The sequence below is a fragment of the Penicillium bovifimosum genome (genome assembly GCF_028826915.1).
Source record: "Penicillium bovifimosum strain IBT 22155 chromosome Unknown utg000005l_segment0_segment0, whole genome shotgun sequence".
Taxonomy (NCBI): domain Eukaryota; kingdom Fungi; phylum Ascomycota; class Eurotiomycetes; order Eurotiales; family Aspergillaceae; genus Penicillium; species Penicillium bovifimosum.
The window spans coordinates 3,326,876-3,346,907 of NW_026622714.1; the positions used below are offsets into that span (position 1 = coordinate 3,326,876).

The window sequence follows — 20,032 nt, forward strand, 5'->3', positions numbered from 1 at the left end:
CGGAGACAAACAAATGGTATCATCCTGCAGTAAAACAAAAAAAGGAAAGCAGACAATAAGTGGAATAAACGACACTGTCGCTAGAACTGAAGCGGGGGCATTAGTTGGCGGAATCGGATGGGCTTTTGGAATGCAACGTGATAGACCCAGAGATGCGAGCAAAGAGCCGACAACAACCTCTCCAATCAAGACGCCTCGTAAAAATAGAAGGGGAAGAAGATGAGTGACAACAGTCACAAAGACAAAAAATAGCCGCCCTGGAATGCAACCGGAAAATAAGTAGGCTGAAGAGCTTGAGAAATAGAAATGAAGAGATGAAAAGTATGTCATCGTCACAGACAGACGTGGGAGATTGAGGAAATGCGAGGGCTCGGTCTTATAAAATCAAGGTATGCAAATTCTTCTGGATGATCATGTCCTGCACTGAATCCATGGTCGCCTTAAGCAGCGTTGTATCAGTTGCGTTGGTGTAATGAATATAAATCTCGCGGTCTGGAATTCGGTTGATGCCTCGGAACCGATCTGCAAAGTATTGTGCTGCGGAATCATAATCGGTGCTGGAGCCAGCATAATCGGGGAAGTGTTTCGAGATAGGGGAGATGGCAAGTTTCCCCTTGAAGAGATCGATCTTGTTGAGGAAGAGGATGATTGGTTTACGTTTGAACCATTCACCGTTGACTAGTGATTCGAATAACATCATGGCCTCGTGCATTTGATTCTGTGAAAGTCGGGATTAGCGCAGGGAAGAATATTGGGGAAGAGCGTACTCACAGCGTTCTGATCTTCAACCAGACATTGATCATATCCAGACAAGGCAACCATGAACAACAGGCATTGGACACCTTCAAAGCAATGGATCCATTTTTTCCGCTCTGATCGCTGTCCTCCAACATCCATCATGCGGAAGTTCATTTGTCCGAGTTCAAACAGAGTTTCCGTAATACCTGTCGTCCGAAGTCGAGCCTGCAGCATGTCCTGGTTGTCAGGGAGCCAACCCGGAGCGAAAATGCGGTCGAGAGATTCGTAGAAACTGGGGATTGTCAGCTTGGTGTCCGCGAAATGGATCGATTCGACTGACTAGTACAAGTTGTCATGAAGAGCAAATTCATGACCTCGTGCAACCGCCTTCTTAACGCCTTCATCGTTCCACATGACTCTCATCGCATCGCGAACCTCGAGATTTGAGAAAGCTTCGTCAGACCCTACATCTGGGTCGGTCTTGTCTAATAGTTCCGCACATGGCTATCGAACCCGTTAGCGGATATCGCTCTTAGAAGAGGCGGGAATCGTACTCTGGTCTTTTCTTCATTCTCAAAATCAATCTCTTCGGCATTCATGATATCCAACAAGACTTTGAAGGCAATGAGAAGGTTCGAGTAAATAATCGCACGGGTTTGGTGACGCTCTTCCTCGGGAAAGCCCCGGCTATGAATGATTCGCATCTGCTTGATAATGGTGGACTTGCCCGACTCTCCCGCTCCTAAGAAATCGTTAGCATCGTGATAACCCCAACTTTGTTAACAGCGACAGAAGATTCACTCACCTAATAGCAGAATTTTGATCGTCCGGTCCAGTGTCTTCTTGTCATTCTTAAGACCCCGGTCTATGCGTGCGCTACGCTGAATGGCTCCCTTATCCACCTCCTCAGGCGTCGAAACTAAACAACCCATGATGGTCTAATAACGATAGACCTAACGCGACGGTCAGTAACGGTTCGTTGCAAGCTCGACTGGCCCAGTGCAGGACTCGAGCGGTAGTCGATATTCCGTCGATCTGAATCAGGGATGGCGGTTCAATTGCGCCACTCGGGAGTCCAGACGAAGCTCAGAGACAAAAGACACGGCTAGACTCCCGGCAACCTTAACAGGATCACTTGAGCTTTCCGCGGTAGATGTGCCTACCTGTTCTTTGAGTGTCTTTCCCCGACGAAACAACAGTTATCCCCCTTCTATTCTCCAAGATCCAGCCGAGCTCGAATGGTGTGCGACGTGATAGGCAGAAGCTTTGAGGTTCTTCGGTCCGTTGATTCCCCACAAGTATCGACCACGTTCCGTTGTAAATTGGACCGGTTATGTTTCCAATTGGACCAGAATATCCTCCGAGACAGGCGAATTCGTTCGACACCACAAGGCGCAAAGTGGAAAGGGTTAAAAAAGAAGGTTGGCGGCTGACGGGGGGGGAGGAGAGCTCGTTCGTAAGGTTTTTGGAATTCAAGGTCAAGCCGAGTCGGGGAAGAGGGGTTAAAGAGAGAACAGAAAGGGAAATTTCACAGTAAAAGAGTAAGATAAAAATAAAAAAAAAATAATTAAAGGAATCGGATCGTTCACAGACTAAGCGGGGAGGAAATGGAGAAGAAGAAGAGGGAGATCGTTTAGGTACTTTTTTCTTGAAGAGGAGAGTCGTCAACTCGTAATACATTCTGGAAGTACTTTATTTGCCCCTGGAATGGAACAAGATATACTCCGTAGCTAGTAGTTTTCTACCTTTTCTTCTCTACTCCGTAGTTATCTGACTATTCTTTGTGTTCTTTTTGTATTGTTGCCAAATACAAAGCCTACAATGCCTTTCACTCCTAAATCTTCACTTCCAGGGGCGCGAGATCCACTGGGGTGGACCCCCTGTCTGCAACATCTGTGATATTTTACTGCGTCAACAGTGTTTATTTTTACTATGTTCTATTGCACTACTTTTTATCTTTCCTTGGCTAATTGAGGAAACATAGATACAAAGAGACTAAAATAGAAAAGAAGCAACATAATCCGACATAAAACATGAATGCAATAACTAAGGAAAAGAAGAATCCCGGAATGCAAGCTGCAGCGATCGACACGAAAAGTGTTGAAACCCGCATGGCCGTGTAATGCAAGGTCCTTTCTGAAACGCTGGCGGATTCCTGTCCCGGGACTAATGCTTGGATCCCCATGGGCATCTTGCTCTCATGCCCCAGTCCATTACTAGTACAACATAGGCCGTGTTTCGCTAGAGCTCCGAGCTTCGGTCTTTCATGGAGAGACGACATACTGAAGAGAGTACTAAACTTCTCTCACCGTACTGTGTATGCCGAGGCTCACACATATCGAAGGCGCAATACCGGATTCCAGCGCTTAAGGGGTTCCGCGCAAACCAATCAGAAGAGCTCGAGTTCCACCTTCACTTGCTTCCATGCCAGCCACTGAGCCTTCTACGAAGACAGAGCTCCATTCCAGGAAAAAAGCAGTTCGGTGGACCACGGCTGTCAGTTACTCCGTACCTGCAACCCCCACACACAGCGCACGAATTCTGCCCCGATTGAGCCGCAGGTGAGCCCTAACTGTCTTCTATCTCGTTTGTCGGAAGTCCTCCGTAAAGAGTGAATGGCCTCTACCACATCCGCCTACTAGTACTCTACCCCGAAGGATTCCTAGTCTAGTGCACCAACCCCGCAGTACTACTCCCAAGCCAAGTCGGACGGTTCGCATTCCCCAATTCCTAAGATGACTTTTGATTAATTGCGGGCAATCTCACGCGCCGTCGGAGTACTAAGGCAGGGGCTTGGTCATTTTCGGACTGGTCAACTGCATGTGTGGAGATCCGGCCTCACAAATCCCCTATCTCGAGCTACGGAATCTTGGCAGGAAATTAGTACAGTAGTAATCCGCAGTAGACTACATCCGGATCAGCCTGGTCGTATGACCGATCTTGGGACGAAAAATCTCCGTCCGATCCCGCTACGCAGAAGATTCATCGAGACCTGCCGGCTGCCAGGCTGCCAGGGCCTCCGTGCTCCATATCTGGTGGGTCGATCATCCACCGTTCGTAAACAAAGACTTTCCAGTTTCCAAGTTTTACTGGAAGTCTGGAACCCCCTGAAACCTAACGTTGACTTTGCCTCCACGTGTGATTAACTTCGAAGCAAAATTTCCACGTGGTGGAGTAATATTATGGTTCTCGTGGCAGTGGGTGGGCGATAAATTATATACGGAGATATGTACTGTGTACTCGTCTTGTGCCATACACAGTACTACTTCCATGTTTGCAGGGCTATTTATGCAGAAGCCGATCTCCACTACGGAGTAGTAGCTAGATTTATGACGAGAACGACGACAGGGGAGTCTTGACGAGAGTTTCACACTAAAAAATAAGGCTAGCACATAAGTGCCTTCCCCCAATGGCGAATCAAAATGCGAGTTCACAACTATACCACATGTATTATGCTTCATGCACGGCAAATCGCTCTTATCTTAAGACCTATCTCCGTCGTAGTTAGCACTGCAGTGGACAACATAGCTAATGACAGGTCACAGGCCAAGACAACATTGACCACACGTACAACATCCAAATACGAAAATTAGCAACTCCGCTCCAACGTCCAGAAACCAGTAATGGAAGTGCTTCGCACGAGTTCGGCATCCCCCACTCCACACATCATATCAATCTCAGGATTCAGGAAGGAAACCGTCACTACCGTGAAACAGCCAAACGGCAATTGTTCAGGGGGCGTTGAGCCGGTGGATCTCCAGCAAATTAAACGTTTGTCGATCAACCTTTGACAGCTGGTCCAGACCCTGGTTTTTCAAACCCCGGGCGTGCCTTGACAGGAAATAGCCCCGGACTGGTATACCCAGTTCGGCGTAGACTGAAAACACAAGTCTGAGAAGGGCATCTGGTCGGGTTCTTCGGGTTAAAAGGGGGGAATACCATCAATGCCGATTGTCTCCGTGCAAGGTATCTCAAAGGATGGAGAAGTAATACCCGTAACCCGTTTTTAGTGGCCGTTTCGATGGGTCTATTTCTCCAGATCCCGGCCTAGGGTTTTGGCAGGATCGTTTCAGGGCTGGAGCCGTTCCGGGGAGGAACCGTTGGGAAGATATCCCTGCTTTTCGGTATTAGTTTACTGTGCAAGTGCCTACGAGTGCGGAGAATTTGTTTCGGGATGTTTGGTGCAGGTGCTTTTTGCTAAGGGGTTGGTGACTAGTACGGATACTGTGTAGGTACATACAACGCAGGCAGATCGAGGCCGAGGGATCCTTGGAGGTTTTCCGTAGATTAGTATGGCGATTACAAATCTAACAAGCTCCCCAGGGCTCCATCGCCGCAGAATAGGTAAGTGTAGGTACTAGGTTCCATGTCAAGCCTCTATTGAAGATATCGAGACCGAATATGTACCTTACTCCGTACACTGTTATTCCATGCAAGAGCACCTCATGAGGCCATTGAGGATCGAGGATCGCATATGACTTCAATGGATGATTCATCTATACGCTGACATTCCTACGAGTTAAGCTGAGCTCAGGTTGAATTGAATTTTGAATATTCTAATCTATGGAGTTGCTCGACACTTACTGTGTACTCCTACAGACATCGGCCCCACCTCTCCCAGGGGGGTATTTCTCCCCTTTGCCCAATCAGACCTCACCTCGGGTGAAGTTCCCGCCCTACCGACTCTGGTGTGATGAAGGAACAACTTGCTAAGATGAACTTCGATGAATTGGATCGAAAAGAGATGTTTCTGTCTGTCTGACGCCAAAACAGAGAAGAGCAGAAATCTGATAATGGAAATGTTTCCCACCTCACATGACCTCAAAATTCACAGGGCTTCATAATAATGACGTCACTGCCGAAACACAAGCATCAGAGCATCCTGGGAGTGGGAGACCCTTGCACCTCGCCGATCATCAGCCTTATCATCCAGTGCCTTCCAACCCTTCCAAATGAGTCCCGTTCAAAAGAAAGCGCTAGTGGTTATCTTTCCGGGATTCAACATCCTCGACGTGAGCGGCCCAGTCTCCGTCCTCTTCAACTCAGATTTCGCCGTGAGCTACGCCGCGAAAGATGAGCTCACAACCTCCCAAGAAAACATGATCGTCCGAAGGAACATATCCTTTGCCGAAGCCAAGCTTCGGATGGACGACTATGAAATATTAATTGTCCCCGGTTCACGACCGACGAGCACCCTACCACTGTTACAGACCGACGAGAATGACCGGTCATCAGAGATAATCGATTTCATCTCCGGCTTTGCCTCGGACTTGGGTCACAATGGCGTGCGACAACGCACTGTCCTGTCTGTTTGCATTGGGGCCTATTTCTTGGCTGCTGCCGGTGTGCTTGATGGCCTTGTTGCGACTACGCACCGTCTTGCGGTGCCGGGGTTACGGATTGCCGTTGCAAACTATGTGGAGCGGCATCCCGGGGCAAAGGGAACGAAGATTGTTCCTGAGAGTCCTTCGGATTTGGTTCCTTATATGGATGCTGGGCGTAATCCATCTGGGGTGAGAGTCATCACGAGTGGTCCGATGGTTCATGGCATTGATGCTGCGCTGCACTTTGTCAGTCTTTCTGCTGGTCGATCGGTTTCGGTGGAGATTGCGGAGCTTATCGGGCATCACTGGAGAGAGATGTAGGTCGGAGGTTGTGGGATGTACTTGCCAGAAGGAACGCGCCGGGTTTGTGGGTTAAAGCTGGTCTTCTCTATAGATTTTCCTTTCTTATGGCCAGGGATGCATTGATAGACTGTGAGCACAAAAGTACTGTCTAGTTATAACAGATTCGGGATATTTACAAGCACAGCTGAAATGATGTTGGGGGCAAATAATGGGTACCTATGGGTCCAGGGTGGCTATCCCAGGCCGCAAATACTCGAATTGATCTCTATTCGTCTAACATCTAAGATCTAACATTGATACTTCATAATCAAAGACCGTAATACCATCACTTCGTACTCAAAGAGTGTAATACCAGTTGGACATACCCTCAATCTGGCCATTGGTCTCCTTGGCCTTCTTGTTGGTTTTCCAAAAGTAGTAATCCATAAAAACGGTCAAGAAGATACTGACCATTGTGATACCGAATGTCACCCAAATGCCTGTGTTATAATACGGGCTTTCATCAGACTTGAAACTGACACTGGCAATGATGCCTCCAAGGCCACCGCCAATCAGGCAGGTTGCCGATGCGACTCCACGCTTGGAACGGGAAGTAATGTTGTTGGCTTGGAATGCAAGCACACCGGGGATACAAAATTGTAGGAAGCCCACACCTACAGCGTCCATGGGTTAGTTCAAACATACAAGCGACATAGAAGGAGAAAATAGAAAAGGAGCTCTTACCCAGGAAAATTCCAAAGTATCTCACCCCCATGTGACCACCATAGGCTGTGATCAACATCCCGATTGCCGTCAGCAGTTGGTGAAGAGCAATGACTGGCCCGCGGATTTGATATTTATCAGTGATCCACCCACCCATGAAGGTGAACCCTGCAGCTACGATGTAAGGCGGGGCACTGAGAAGCTGACTCTGTGTGCTCGAGAATCCCATGCCCATGATGATAACGGTCTTGAAGTAGCTGTACGCATATCCAGGCAGAGTGGAAGCCATGAGCTGGAACGCCCAGACGTACAGCTTCCAGTCCTTGAGATGATGAAGGGCACGTTCCCAGGTGACTGGATCTTCATGCGCGTCTCCACTGTCGTTGTTGATCCGGTCGATGATAAACGCTTGTTCCTCTGGCTTCAGGAACTTACCAGCGCGAGTCGGGAAGTCGATAATAATGAACCATCCAAGCAAACAGATACCGACAGTGATGGCTCCCTCGACGATGAAGATCCCTAAAATTCGACCCAGTCAGAAGTTGCTTTTTTGTATATGGCCCGGAAATTGATAACTCACAGCGCCATCCTGTTAGGCCGTATCTCCCATCAAGGAGGGTCAAGGCATATGCGAAGATTGCAGCGAAGGCATTCAGGATAACAGACACCAACCAAAATGCGGCCAGTCGCTTGCCTACTTCGAATCGCGTGTACCAGCATGTAATCAGATATGTGCAGCCTGGGTTTTGTCAGTACTGTTGAACTTGAGAACACGGCGGAATTGGTATGCATACCTGGTAAGAATCCAGCTTCCATGGCTCCTGTAACGGAAAAACACCGGTCAGCAGGACAAAATGCATGAGGAAGAACACGTCTTACCTAACAGGACTCTGCAGACAGCCATTGTACCCCAATTATTGACAAATCCCATACCGATCAAGATCGCTCCAAATCCAACGCCAAGGAATGCCAACCAGTTTGCTGCACCAGCTTTGGGAAGAACGAGATTCTAAATATCCGTTTGTCAGCAATGATCCTCAGGGCTCCAGAGAGGGGGCCGAGGGGCTATCCATCGAAGAGGGCGGACATACGCTGGGAATCTCGAAAAGACTAAGACAAGAGATTAGTACTGGGTTTGCATTCAAGGGCTGTCGGGCAATATAAAGACTCACATATATGCCACAAAGAACACCATGACGATGACGGTATATCTAGTTCCAACGTCAAGTCCAAGCTCCTCCTCCATCCCTGCCACGAATGCCAGCCCAAGGTTGGTCCGATCAATAAGGGATATGGAATACATGATCCCAAGGATTGGAAGGAGGCGGAGATCGACGCGGCGACTGATTGGAAGATCAGTCAGTATTTCGGTCTCTCTACAGCATTGGGATGCAGGAGGAATTGGGAACACACATCACTCTCTTCTGATGAGCCTCATCAATGCCATATACCGGTGCTGCGGTGCCGGGCGTACCCTTTTCTAGCTCTTGTTCTTCATGGTGGATCGACTCTCGCTCTTCTTTCGTCCTGAATTCATTATCCGGGGGATTTGCCAGAGTCGTTGCCATATTTGCGCTTAATCGTTCTTCTACTTCAACGGAAGGTGAAAAGGAGACGAGAAGTGCAAACTGTGCAATTGAGAACTGATTTACAGGCCAGGACTCAGTGGCACCGTGGCACTATAAGAGCCCTCCTTACCAGAGCTTTAGCCGAGCTACTCCAGCATAGAAGAGGCAAAAGCCTCGGATGATATTGAGAACTATCAAGATCTAGGGCAATCCCAAGATTTACCCCTCGTCTCCGCGATTGATGCCAAGGAGCCAAGTAAAGTATCGAATGCTCCGTACTCTTGGCTATCTTGGCCCTGACGGTAGCAACCTATCATGTCCGGAGCTACTTCAGAAATGGTGTGAAATTGTTGAGAGAGAAGCTAGGGGTATGGGGACCCCGCGCAATTCCCCCGCGCAATACTCCAGAAGTATACCCTTAATAGGCTGTGTTGGGAAAGTAGCCTATATCTCGACTCTCGGGCAGCTTGGCAAGCCGCACAACGGATGGCAAACTGGGCAAACTTAGACGGCAGTCAAGTTTTAATATATTTGTCTTGTTATTCTGGTGGTGAAGCTTAGCGCCGGCTGCAGATGCCAATTGTGCTGTCAACGTGTAGCCATGCACCTAGGTAGAAATCAACAGACCAAGACGGTCAAGGAGTACAGACATCCCAAAACACTCATTCAGCAGATAAGATGGACAAGGAGACATACGCAGAGGGCCAATGAAGAGCAATAATATTGGTCGGGGTTTTACCGATGTAGTGGAGCATAGACCTTTCGTTCGCGCCATACTGCTGGTTTTGGGATAGACCTTTCGAGCGGACCTGGGACCCTAACCTGCTCTGTAGCGTTCTAACTGGCTGGGATGTCCCTCCAGGATCCAAACATCGCATCCCCACACTGCATCCCACCAGCCCCATTGCAGGCCATGGCTCACCCAGCCTCCGGAGGGTGAGCTAGCCACAAGCCGAGAGTGTGCCACAATGGGACTCAACCTGGGTGTCTCTTCCTACGCCAATCACCCCGTGAAGGAAATCACAGACGGACCGTCTCATGATGTTATGCAGCTCTACTCAATGAGCGACAAGCCTAAGCAGGAGCGGATGCTTCGTCCGGCAGAGGCTGCGGGCGAAAGGCTATTATTCTGACTGCTGACAGTCATATCCTTGGGGTACGGTGGAATGAATTAAAGGTGTTCTCGCTGCGGAGGATGTGGAGATGCTATTGATTTTGGTTGTGGTAGTTTCTTCATCAGCAACCATGGTGGTCCGGTGGACGGCAGTTGGATGAGGCACCGGCCACTATCGATGTACTTCCAAGGTTCCTGCGGCCTGCCTGTGTTAAGGCCGCGCGGGGCAGTTCGGAATCCATGGATGTGGACGGTGGAATTCGATCTGGTGTGACGGGTGACCTGTGACGCTCTTGGTGCTGAGTGCTGCTAAGGTTGTGGTGTGGTTCGGAGGGTTACGGAGGTTTTACGAAGGTGCCTTCTACTGACTAGGTCGTAACTCGTTTTGTGGTGCAACGGCCAACCAGGAGTCGAGCTAGAGGTAATGGTAATGGGGCTCTGGCTAGACTTCCATATATATTGTATGGGAAGGCATATATTTGCCGAGGGTGTCTTCAAATTAGCCCAAACTGGGTGGTGCAGGTGGGCACTGAATACGTACTGATGAGGCCATACAGAGGCCGACAATGCTAGGTGGGTCAGGCCGCATCCATGCGGGGCCCCGGGGATGCGACCCGCTGAGTCATCGTCAATGGGACCGCGAACGTGACGCCATTCCCGACTGTTTCTCGTCACTTTCATCCGTTCCAGAGCCCAGACACTGGCAACTACTACCTAGCCAGTATACTAAGCTCTGTTATCTTATAATATAGGTCTGTCTCCATGAACATCGTGATTGGCAGACACGGAAGGTGCTAATACTGAGTAGCCTATCAGTGGTCATAGCAAATACGAGGATAGGACGCCAACTACTCATTGAGTCACTGCACAGTATGCAGTCTGAGAAGGGCCCGCTCGTGGGTGTAGACGAAGTCTACAATTCCGAGGACAATGACTTTGTTTCTAGCCACGCCTGGCACAATAAGCGACAAAGAACTCGCCCCTGTTGGGCAAGAGCCCTGAGAAAAGGGCTGAGCGTCCTGGTGTTTACCGGCTTGATTACCTACTATTTAGTTCTTCCGAATGGTAAGACCATAAGAGCCAACCTTTCTACCAGAGTGCATCACTGACGTTGCCTTTTTTCCATCAGTCTCTCCGTCAACCGAGAAGAACCCGTCCCAACACACCGACGCTTCCCCGCTTTGCCAGACACCAGAGTGTGTTCATGCTGCATCGGAGATTTTGTACAATCTGGATCCCAATTATAAGGACGTAGACCCCTGCACCAACTTTGACCAATATGTCTGCGGCGGATGGAGGGAACTCCATGACATGCGCCCCGACCAGGGGTCTATTTTTGCAGGCACAATCATGGAAGAGAACGCCCAGTCCAAGCTGCGTCATATCCTGGAGCGTACAGAGCCGCCGCAACCATCCGACGCCGATAACTTCAAGAAAATCAAGTCCGCATACGATGCTTGCTTGGATGAAGCTACGGTCAGCAAGCGGGGACGCAAGCCTCTGACCGATATTCTGCATGAGCTGAAAAGTATTTACCCCGAGAACGCAGGTCTTGTGAAAGGATCTCAGGATAATCTCACCAAAGCAATTCTGTATCTGATGAACGCTGGTGTCAACGCTCTGGCCTCTTCTGGTGTTACTGTAAGCCCATGTTGGCAATCCATTCTGCCAGACCTTTACTAATAAGCGATAGCCTGATGATCGAGACCCTGATAATGTTGTCATTATGATCTCCCCTCCTCGGCGAATTGGCCTTCCCGCACGAGAATACTACAATAACACGAAGGTCGTGGCTGACTACACAAACGCACTGAAGCAGGTTGTTGGAGGACTTGTCGGCGATGGACTCGACAAACTTGCCGAGGATGTTGTGGCTTTCGAGAAGAAGCTCGCGGATGTCACACCAGACACTCAAACACAGGAAGATGTCACCAAGTATTATAACCCTTTGAGCGTCAAGGAGACCGAAGCACTGATTCCTGAGATCTCTTTTGGTGATATTACCTCATCTCTGGCGCCTCCGGATTACAAAGGAGACCGTCTTATTGTTGGATCACCTTCCTATATGCAGGCCTTGTCTGGTATCTTGAAAGACACGAACAGAGAGACCGTTCAGCTCTTCTTGCAGTGGAAGCTCATCCAAGCATTTGCGGACGTTATTGAAGATCCCGCCGTTGAACCACTTCGACGGTTCAAGAATGAGCTCGCGGGCAAGGAACCGCAAGCTAAAGAAGAGCGATGGCGTAAATGTCTTGGGCGCTTGGATGACGGGCTTCCATGGAGTGTCAGCCGTTTCTATGTGCTCGATGCATTCTCCGAGGCCTCGAAAAAGCTTGGTGACCAGATTGTGTCTGATATCAAGGAGCGATTCATTTTCACTCTGGATCAGACAAGCTGGATGTCCCCGGATGTGCGGAAACTCGGAATCGAGAAGGTGGAGAACATCGTCCAGAAGATCGGATATCCCACAAAGAGCCCCAACTTGTTGGATCCCGACGATGTGAAGGAGTACTATCGGGATCTTGAAGTCTCGAAGGATACTTTCTTTGAGAACGAGGTGGCTGTGGCGAGATTCCAGCTTCGCGAGGAATGGTCTAAGCTCGGGAAGCCCACCGATCGTGACGAATGGGGCATGAGTGCACCAACTGTCAACGCTTATTACAACCCACCTGGTAATGAGATCGTATTCCCTGCTGGCATCATGCAGCCGCCAGCATTCTACGGACCCACCGCTCCGTTGTACCTAGCATATGGTGCGTTTGGTGCCGTCAGCGGCCACGAGCTTTCGCATGGTATGTTGGATGTTCTTTTGCGACCCTACCACCTTTTTGTTAACTCAATGACGTGATATAGCTTTCGATTCCACCGGTCGACACTACGATGAGAGTGGAAACTACACCAACTGGTGGGACGACAAGACTGTCGAAGCATTCGAAGACCGCGCCCAATGCTTCGTTGACCAATACTCGAAGTTTACCGTCACTGGGCCTGATGACAAGATCCTCCACGTGAACGGACGACTCACACTGGGCGAGAATATCGCGGATGCCGGAGGTCTGACGGCCTCCTATCATGCATGGAAGAAGCGCAATGACGCTAAACCTGATCTCCATCTCCCGGGCTTGGAAGCGTTCAGCAAAGAGCAGCTGTTCTTCATCGCGTATGGCAATTGGTGGTGTGGGAAGACTACAAAGGAGGCGGCCGAGCAGGCAATCTACAACGATCCCCATGCGCCTAAATCAGCTCGTATTATTGTAAGTCCCATCAGTGCATTTCATTAACGTGCTACCACTGACCACTTCTGCAGGAAACAATGGCCAACTCGAGGGAGTTTAAGGATGCCTTTAGTTGCCCAGAGAAGGAGCCAACCTGCAAGCTCTGGTAGCTATGAATTGTTTAATGTTTATCTGAATTCAAATTTGCTTTTATGGACGCCCGATATTGCAATGCATTACTAGATTATCTTGCCAGAGCCCTCTGGAAAGAGATATTGATGGGAGGCCATATGTTCATTCCCACCCCTAACTAAGCCAAATTGTAGTTAGTGGGGCAGTGGGAAGGAACATAAGGTCAATATCTGTACACCCGACAGTATCTTCCAAGGTTGCTCAATGCTTAAGCTTGGTGCCAGACTGCCAGCACGGGGCAGCACCTCAGTCATGAGTCATGTCCAAAATGGGAGGAAGCGGCCGAGTTGCATTGTGAAAACAGCTAGCTAGCGGATCTACCTAGTTACCAAGCTCAGCAAGATACATACCAGCCCCTCACCTCTTCAGATTTAGTTTGATGTCTTATTGCTTATGTTGACCTGTCAGTTTGATCTACGTCTGACATGTGATATCTCACCGGCGGCTACTCCGTAGATGTCAACACACGGAGAGGAATCAAAAGCCAGTGTGAATTGAAGAGTATAAGCTGCTTGGTGGCTAATTGAGGACTGATCAGGTCATATATTTATGAGACTGGCAATCTAGGCTTCCAAGGAAGAGCCCGAATACGGAGAAAATACGGAGGAAATATTTCCGATCTTCCTAACGCCCTGCTTGATCATCGTGGGACCTCAGATCCTGTGTCAGGTGAGACTTTCATATTATCGCTAGTGTAGCGTCTCAGGTGATTCTAGGGCAGCCAATGATCTAAATTAGGACGTTGCTGCACGGTAATTTGTTTTGCAGCAAGAGAGGTCACACAGCGCACAATCAACATTATTGTCAAATCTCACCTAAGGGACTTTGGAAAACACCGGTCACTTGAAACATGCCTAATTTTGAGCAGAACATGAGGGTTTGAGCAGTCAATGTAGCCTCAGACCGGAGGTATGTCAGTATGGTGTCAGACAGGTCCTGTAGGTAGCTCCGTTCGCCAATTCTCTATGGCTGATTTTTCCCAATTTCCCGTCACTTCTGCCGAGTGGAGATGGAAATAACGGGCTCTCTAGCCAACCAGAATCCTTGTCTGCACTGCCAATCCTACCAATCCTAGACAGTTTCTCGCTATTCGCCTTCGCCAACGACGTAAGTACGGAGTACGGAGTAGTGACCTATCACCTCCTTCCAACTTCGAGGCCTTCAGCTCTGTACATAACTAGTATGTGGAAGAGCTTAGAGAAATGTTTTGAGAAGAAGTGAAGATGAGACTGGGTTGTATACTAGCTGTAGACGTTAAGAGAAGAGGTAAGAACCGATCAGGGGAATTTAATAAAGGGGAATTTGGATGAACCGTGGATGAGCCTTACCGTTAGTTTGGTAGACCCAGAAGTTCGAACGGTACCGTTCGAACTTCCCGCCGCGTCGGTACCTCCACAAAAACAGAGCTGTTCCATTTCTTTTCTTTTTCCCCTCCCTCTCATGCTTGGACTTCATAGGCCATGCCGTGACTTTTGTATGATTTTGCTTTGACTACTTCCCAGTGGTACAAACCCTGGCCCCGTCGCGACGGGTTTCGCGCCGCTCAGATAGATTTCGCGTCATGGAACCATCTCCTCCACCCGTCGAACCGCCGCAGTTCAAAGATGCCTTTCTGGGCCCACAAGTCCAAATTAATGAACTGCCGGCCTCAAATCGAATACTCAATGGACAGAATACATCACTTCGACGGGCTAACACCGTAGCCCAGGGTGGCAACATCAAGCGCAACTTGGAGCTGAAGGCAGCACGCGAGAGAACAGAAGCAGGGATATACGCCAAGAATAGCCATGAGCCTTTACGACAGTACGACCTACAGCGGTCCCAAACACATCGCGGCCCGCTAGAGGCGCGTCCACCTGGGAGGAAGGTCGGCCACTTCACCGTGAGAAGTGTCGGCCAAAATGGCAAAATATTTCTCAGGTACACCAATCAGTTTGAAATATTCCGTGCTGTGTCACATATGGACAGCCTGCTAATAGTATGACTGTTCCAAATACCTAGGCCAATTGCCAATCCGCCGCAGAAAGGCCCGCAGCCGGCATACTTCTCTCCCGTTGAGACCGCAAAAGCCAATTTCCTTCAGCCGCAGCGTCATGCAAATGTCCGCGAAGACTCGTCCAGGTGGTCGAGCTCACAGCTCTCCGAGCTACGCCCACGCGAAAAACCCGAAGATCCCGAGCCCATCTTTTTTGAATTTCCTCACGACCTCTCGAGCCAGCACCGCGCAAGGCCGGTTTCGTTCTCGACAATATCGGAGCAGCAGTCGACAGCCGGTGCTGGGAAACGCGGGGAGCTGCGCATCGTGATCGACCGTTCTGACGACCGGCCTAAGTCTGCTCATGATTCTTCAACACCAGCGTTGGAGGTTCCAATCCCTCGTTATCGGCTCGGGTCGCCGCGTTTCAACGCCGACGGCAGTGTAATGATGCAGAGTTCGGTGTATACGCAAACCTCGATGTCAGACCAATTTAGGAATTCAACTCTGCTGGGGAACATGGCGGACCCTCTACAAAGTCTTCACAGCCCATATCCCCGAGACACTCTCTCACGGCATCGGCCGTCTTTCGCAATTTCGATGTTTTCGGGGCCCGCGGCGGGCATTGATATGAGTCGAGCTTCAACGGCCCCGAGGAATTCCATGGTTCATGAACTGAAAGAGCCGGTTGAACCATCTATATACGAAACGTTGGTGTACGATATGGATGATGGGTCCGTTGTTCGATATGTTCCGGGGACAAAGGATGTCAGTGCTGCTACACCTGCCAGAATTGTTGCGCAAATCTCCTCCGAGTCGTTCCTGGACTATGAGCTAGTATCGGACTTTTTTCTTACCTTCCGGTCCTATCTATCCACATCACATCTGTTGGCGCTTCTTCTCGCGCGACTAAAGTGGGCAATCAACCGGTTGCAAGATGATGGACGTATCATCAGAATCCGCACTTTCGCAGCTTTACGGCATTGGATTCTAAATTATTTCCTCGATGACTTTGTTACGAATTATGAACTTCGGGCTCACTTCTGCGACACCGTCAACGAGTTATATGAAGAGGTCAGATCTAGAAGCCATGGCGGAACGAGTGATCGAAAGATTCTCATTGACTTGAAACGGTGTTGGAATGGCAAATGCTCGATGTATTGGTCTTCCCCTGATCTGTCTTGCGCCTATAATGACCCCGAAATCCCCATCCTTCCCGGAGATGCTCAGATTGAGCTACCCAGAGTCGAGGATTTGCGTCAAGTTGCTCCTCCCTCTACTACGACCCCCCACGCAGACACCACCTTCCGCGAAAGTATTCCTTTCTCAACTCAGCATGATCGAAGTGATTCTGCTGCAACGGCACAAAGTATCCCGTTCTCCACCAAGAGCGAACAAAGTCTGATGGCGTTGTCGTGTTCATTACCTCCCAAATCCCCCAAGCGCTTCTCCATATCTGCTTCTAAAGGCAAGGCGCCACGCCCCGTCGTGCTAGGTCACGCCAAGTCCAAGTCGCCGTCTAGAACCCACGAGCCACCCACCTCACCTGTGTCTCCTAAGGCCCGGCACCCATATGGTCACAGTCACAAAAGAAGTGGAAGTTTCTCTGACTCGGTGCGTGATGATCGACTGCCCATGTTTACGACAGAAACAGAAATGGGATCCGCACCGCAGGAGGTCCTTGATCCGGTTAGCCTGATACGCGGAGAGATGTACCCTCCCGCAGAGTCTTACATGACAATGATGGCACCCGAATCGCCTCCTCTTCCTCCACCATCAAAGAACGCAGGGCCGGACCGCCGGAGCATACCAGATGCCCCTAAGCCGACACCTAATTCAGGCATGAGAACCATCATTGGCTCGATCAAACGGGCTTTGCACACGAGAAATGGTGGACAGAGCGTGTCTGCTCGTATTGTGAATGCTCACGACGCTGTCTCATTCCCTTCCCGCGGGAAGACATCTGCTATGCCAATCGGCATGGCATTTGGCTCTGAGCTCTACCGAGAGAGGAAGATGGCAGCTGTCCCGAAGAATCCAGCTCGGATAGACGTACTGTGTGATGAGGTACTCAGACAATATCGTCAGGCTATGATTAAAGAAGAGACGAAAGACCAAGAGCAGCCACCAGTTGCATCTGACATTCACGAAATGTCCCCACAAGACCCTCCACCAAACAATGGTAGTCATCTGCCCATACAAAGTCCCAATGCTGCCAAATTGAGGAGTGGTATCACAATGCCGAGTGAATCCATCGTAATTGTTGATGATACTGGCTTCGAGATGACCTCAATGTCTGGCGCAGCACCGGACTCAATACCAAAGACCGGCGATATAACTCATCGAACGTCTGGACATGATGTCCCCCATGACGCCTCAACGCAATCAGTACTATCAGTACCCGTGGAAGGGGAATGCCTCCGAGCAGTCTGGTATAATGCCGATGAACCAGAAGCAGTTACCCAGCCGGACCTGTCCCACCCGCCTGGCCCTTTCATACCTCAGAGATCGTCCTCTATCGAACGTGGTTCCACGTCCACAAATCGGAAGAGAAAATCTCTTTCTCTCCGACTCCGAAAGTACGCATCCTTCCAAAGCGGGATCTCGAGGCAGCGGTACTCGATGAGCAGCGAGGCGGCCCAATCCACCGTCGGCTCCAATGCGATGCAAGATCAGAATGATAAACGACCAGGGCCAATCCTTCGCAGGCGCCGAGGAGGAAATCTGCGTCAGATGCAGACTGGAGATGAGCCCGACGCTCTTGCGGGTCGGCACTCGTTTGCGTCCTGGGATGACTCGGTTGCGGATGAAACGGCCACATCTGATGGCAGTGGCTCGCGACCCCCTTCAACTTTGATTCCTCCCAACCCTCGGTACTCACTTATTCAGCCGCACGCTTCCCCCAACTCAGACGTTCGTTTGAGTCGGTCCTTGCGAAGTTTGCACAGCTCCCCGATGACGACGATGGCGGTATTGAATCCACGCTGCTGAAGCTGGAAGGAAAGTGGGATGGACCAGCTAGCGGCAATCGAGCCTCTGCGCCTGCCCAGGCAGAAACATCTCATTACAATCGAGAGCAGCCTTTGATGGGGCACGGGATCGAAACGGTTAGGCCTGGGTGGGGTGTTATTTCTCGCAGGCGACAGACGGACAAGTCCATGTATTCCACTGTTGGAGGGCGATTGGCACCACCAAGACCGTATTCGGATTCTGTGACCGAGTCCGAAGAGTCCTACAACTCTACCCCACTTCTCGAAAGAGGATTGACCGATGACTCCATGAAATGGCAGGCAGCAAGCCACCCAATCCCCTACGAACCGCACGGCGCTCCGCTCACCCTCATATCCAGTCGCGATACTTCTGAAATTCCCTCCTCACACCCTTCGATTCAGATCGTGCATGAGACCGACAGCATGCGTCGTATTCCTCGTGGCTCTACCACTCCTGTCTCGCTTCATTACGACGCCGGCCAGATGACTCCGAAGCGTTTCTCGGCTCTTTCCTCAGAAATGTCGGTTGACATGATTGATCGGCATGAAGCCTTGGGCGCGAGACTGTCGACCGACACCCGCAGTCTCAATTCTTCCACCGTTGAGATCCCACCCCATCCTTTGGCGCAGCCTCCTTCTCCGCCGATGACCATCCAACATCCGAAATCTTTCACTTCGTATCCTTCGCCGCTGGATAATAAGGTCTTGTATCAGGCCAAGCCTCTCACGCCCGACACATCCCCCCGACACAAAACGATGGGCAATATTGCTTCGCGTCCAATGAATATCCAGCAGGTTTCGAGCGATGTCTTACTCAATTCAGAAATCGACCGTCCGGACCAGGACGCTATCATAAATCCTGTCCCAGACCATGTCCCCTTTATCCTATCTTGCGAATCCCATGTCCTCGCACAACAATTGACAATAGTCGAAATGGCCGCTCTCAGTGAAGTCGACTGGCGAGATCTAGTCGAAATGAAATGGAGCAGTGCCTGTCCCTTGGTCACAAATTGGGTTCAGTTCCTGACGTATGGCGAACGCAAGGGCATCGACCTGGTCGTCGGTCGCTTCAACCTCATGGTCAAATGGATTCTGTCGGAGATTATCTTGACCCGCGACATCAATGAGCGGGCTCGTACTATCATCAAGTACATCCACACAGCCGCGCATGCACGCCGCCTTTGCAATTACGCTACAATGCTCCAGATCGCCATTGCCTTGTCCTCGTCTGATTGCTCTCGGCTGCAGAGTACGTGGCAGATGATTTCCACAGAAGACAAACGACTGTTCAAGGATATGGAGTGTCTGATTCAGCCGGTGCGCAATTTCAACGACTTGCGCGTCGAGATGGAGACGGCAAACTTGCAGGAAGGCTGTATTCCCTTTATCGGTAAGTTACAATGTCGCCTAAAATGTCCGCTGGTTATTGTTTATTGATATTCTTCTTCCTAGGTCTTTATATTCACGACCTCACTTATAATGCCCAAAAGCCCGCACAAGTGAATAGCAGCACTGGCGGGTTACTCGTCAACTTTGAGCGCTATCGCACAGCAGCGCGGATCGTCAAGAGCCTCCTTCGTCTTATTGACGCCAGCACGAAATACAGGTTCGAACCTGTGCCTGGCATCATTGAACGGTGCTTGTGGATTGCTTGTCTTCCTGATGAGGAGGTCCAGGCTCGCAGCAAAGCATTGGAGTAATTTCCTCATCCGTTCTCCTTCTTCCTTTGGTCATCTTCATCTTGGAATTTTTGCGTCCATTCTTGTACTATTACTGTCTTTACACCCGTCATCGGATGTCTAATACCCCCTTTCCAAGCTGTGAATCCCCTGCTATATACGTTGTACCGATACCTGCATCTGAGCGCTGGGGTTATCATGCCCCTTGGACTTTCTTTGGAGACCTTCGAGA

At 50.1% G+C, this 20,032-nt stretch overlaps 7 protein-coding genes across 7 annotated transcripts; 5 read left to right on the forward strand and 2 right to left on the reverse strand.

The window, feature by feature from the left end:
* Positions 1-376: 376 nt before the first annotated feature.
* Positions 377-1,670, reverse strand: N7515_006457 (guanine nucleotide-binding protein subunit alpha; the record flags this gene model as incomplete). The annotated part of the gene is made up of 5 exons (XM_056667201.1): positions 377-718; positions 772-1,030; positions 1,079-1,242; positions 1,293-1,480; positions 1,544-1,670. The coding sequence occupies 5 exons, from the start codon at positions 1,668-1,670 to the stop codon at positions 377-379; spliced, it is 1,080 nt and encodes a 359-aa protein (XP_056520797.1).
* A 4,020-nt stretch (positions 1,671-5,690) lies between these two features.
* Positions 5,691-6,383, forward strand: N7515_006458 (DJ-1 domain InhA-type; the record flags this gene model as incomplete). The annotated part of the gene is made up of 1 exon (XM_056667202.1): positions 5,691-6,383. The coding sequence occupies one exon, from the start codon at positions 5,691-5,693 to the stop codon at positions 6,381-6,383; it is 693 nt and encodes a 230-aa protein (XP_056520798.1).
* Positions 6,384-6,701: 318 nt separating this feature from the next.
* On the reverse strand, positions 6,702-8,635 carry N7515_006459 (uncharacterized protein; the record flags this gene model as incomplete). Its single annotated transcript, XM_056667203.1, has 8 exons — positions 6,702-7,018; positions 7,089-7,586; positions 7,648-7,806; positions 7,862-7,888; positions 7,947-8,076; positions 8,159-8,177; positions 8,240-8,410; positions 8,481-8,635. The coding sequence occupies 8 exons, from the start codon at positions 8,633-8,635 to the stop codon at positions 6,702-6,704; spliced, it is 1,476 nt and encodes a 491-aa protein (XP_056520799.1).
* Positions 8,636-9,603: 968 nt separating this feature from the next.
* N7515_006460 (Aldolase-type TIM barrel) lies at positions 9,604-9,810 on the forward strand (the record flags this gene model as incomplete). Its single annotated transcript, XM_056667204.1, has 2 exons — positions 9,604-9,730; positions 9,779-9,810. The coding sequence occupies 2 exons, from the start codon at positions 9,604-9,606 to the stop codon at positions 9,808-9,810; spliced, it is 159 nt and encodes a 52-aa protein (XP_056520800.1).
* A 28-nt stretch (positions 9,811-9,838) lies between these two features.
* Positions 9,839-10,037, forward strand: N7515_006461 (Aldolase-type TIM barrel; the record flags this gene model as incomplete). Its single annotated transcript, XM_056667205.1, is given in 2 exon segments — positions 9,839-9,859; positions 9,876-10,037. 2 exon segments carry the CDS (start codon positions 9,839-9,841, stop codon positions 10,035-10,037), a joined length of 183 nt encoding a protein of 60 aa, XP_056520801.1.
* A 584-nt stretch (positions 10,038-10,621) lies between these two features.
* Positions 10,622-13,134, forward strand: N7515_006462 (M13 family metallopeptidase; the record flags this gene model as incomplete). The annotated part of the gene is made up of 5 exons (XM_056667206.1): positions 10,622-10,814; positions 10,879-11,390; positions 11,443-12,541; positions 12,603-13,003; positions 13,057-13,134. 5 exons carry the CDS (start codon positions 10,622-10,624, stop codon positions 13,132-13,134), a joined length of 2,283 nt encoding a protein of 760 aa, XP_056520802.1.
* A 1,583-nt stretch (positions 13,135-14,717) lies between these two features.
* On the forward strand, positions 14,718-19,821 carry N7515_006463 (mitotic regulator LTE1; the record flags this gene model as incomplete). Its single annotated transcript, XM_056667207.1, has 4 exons — positions 14,718-15,076; positions 15,158-18,004; positions 18,043-19,511; positions 19,574-19,821. 4 exons carry the CDS (start codon positions 14,718-14,720, stop codon positions 19,819-19,821), a joined length of 4,923 nt encoding a protein of 1,640 aa, XP_056520803.1.
* Between the last annotated feature and the right edge of the window lie 211 nt (positions 19,822-20,032).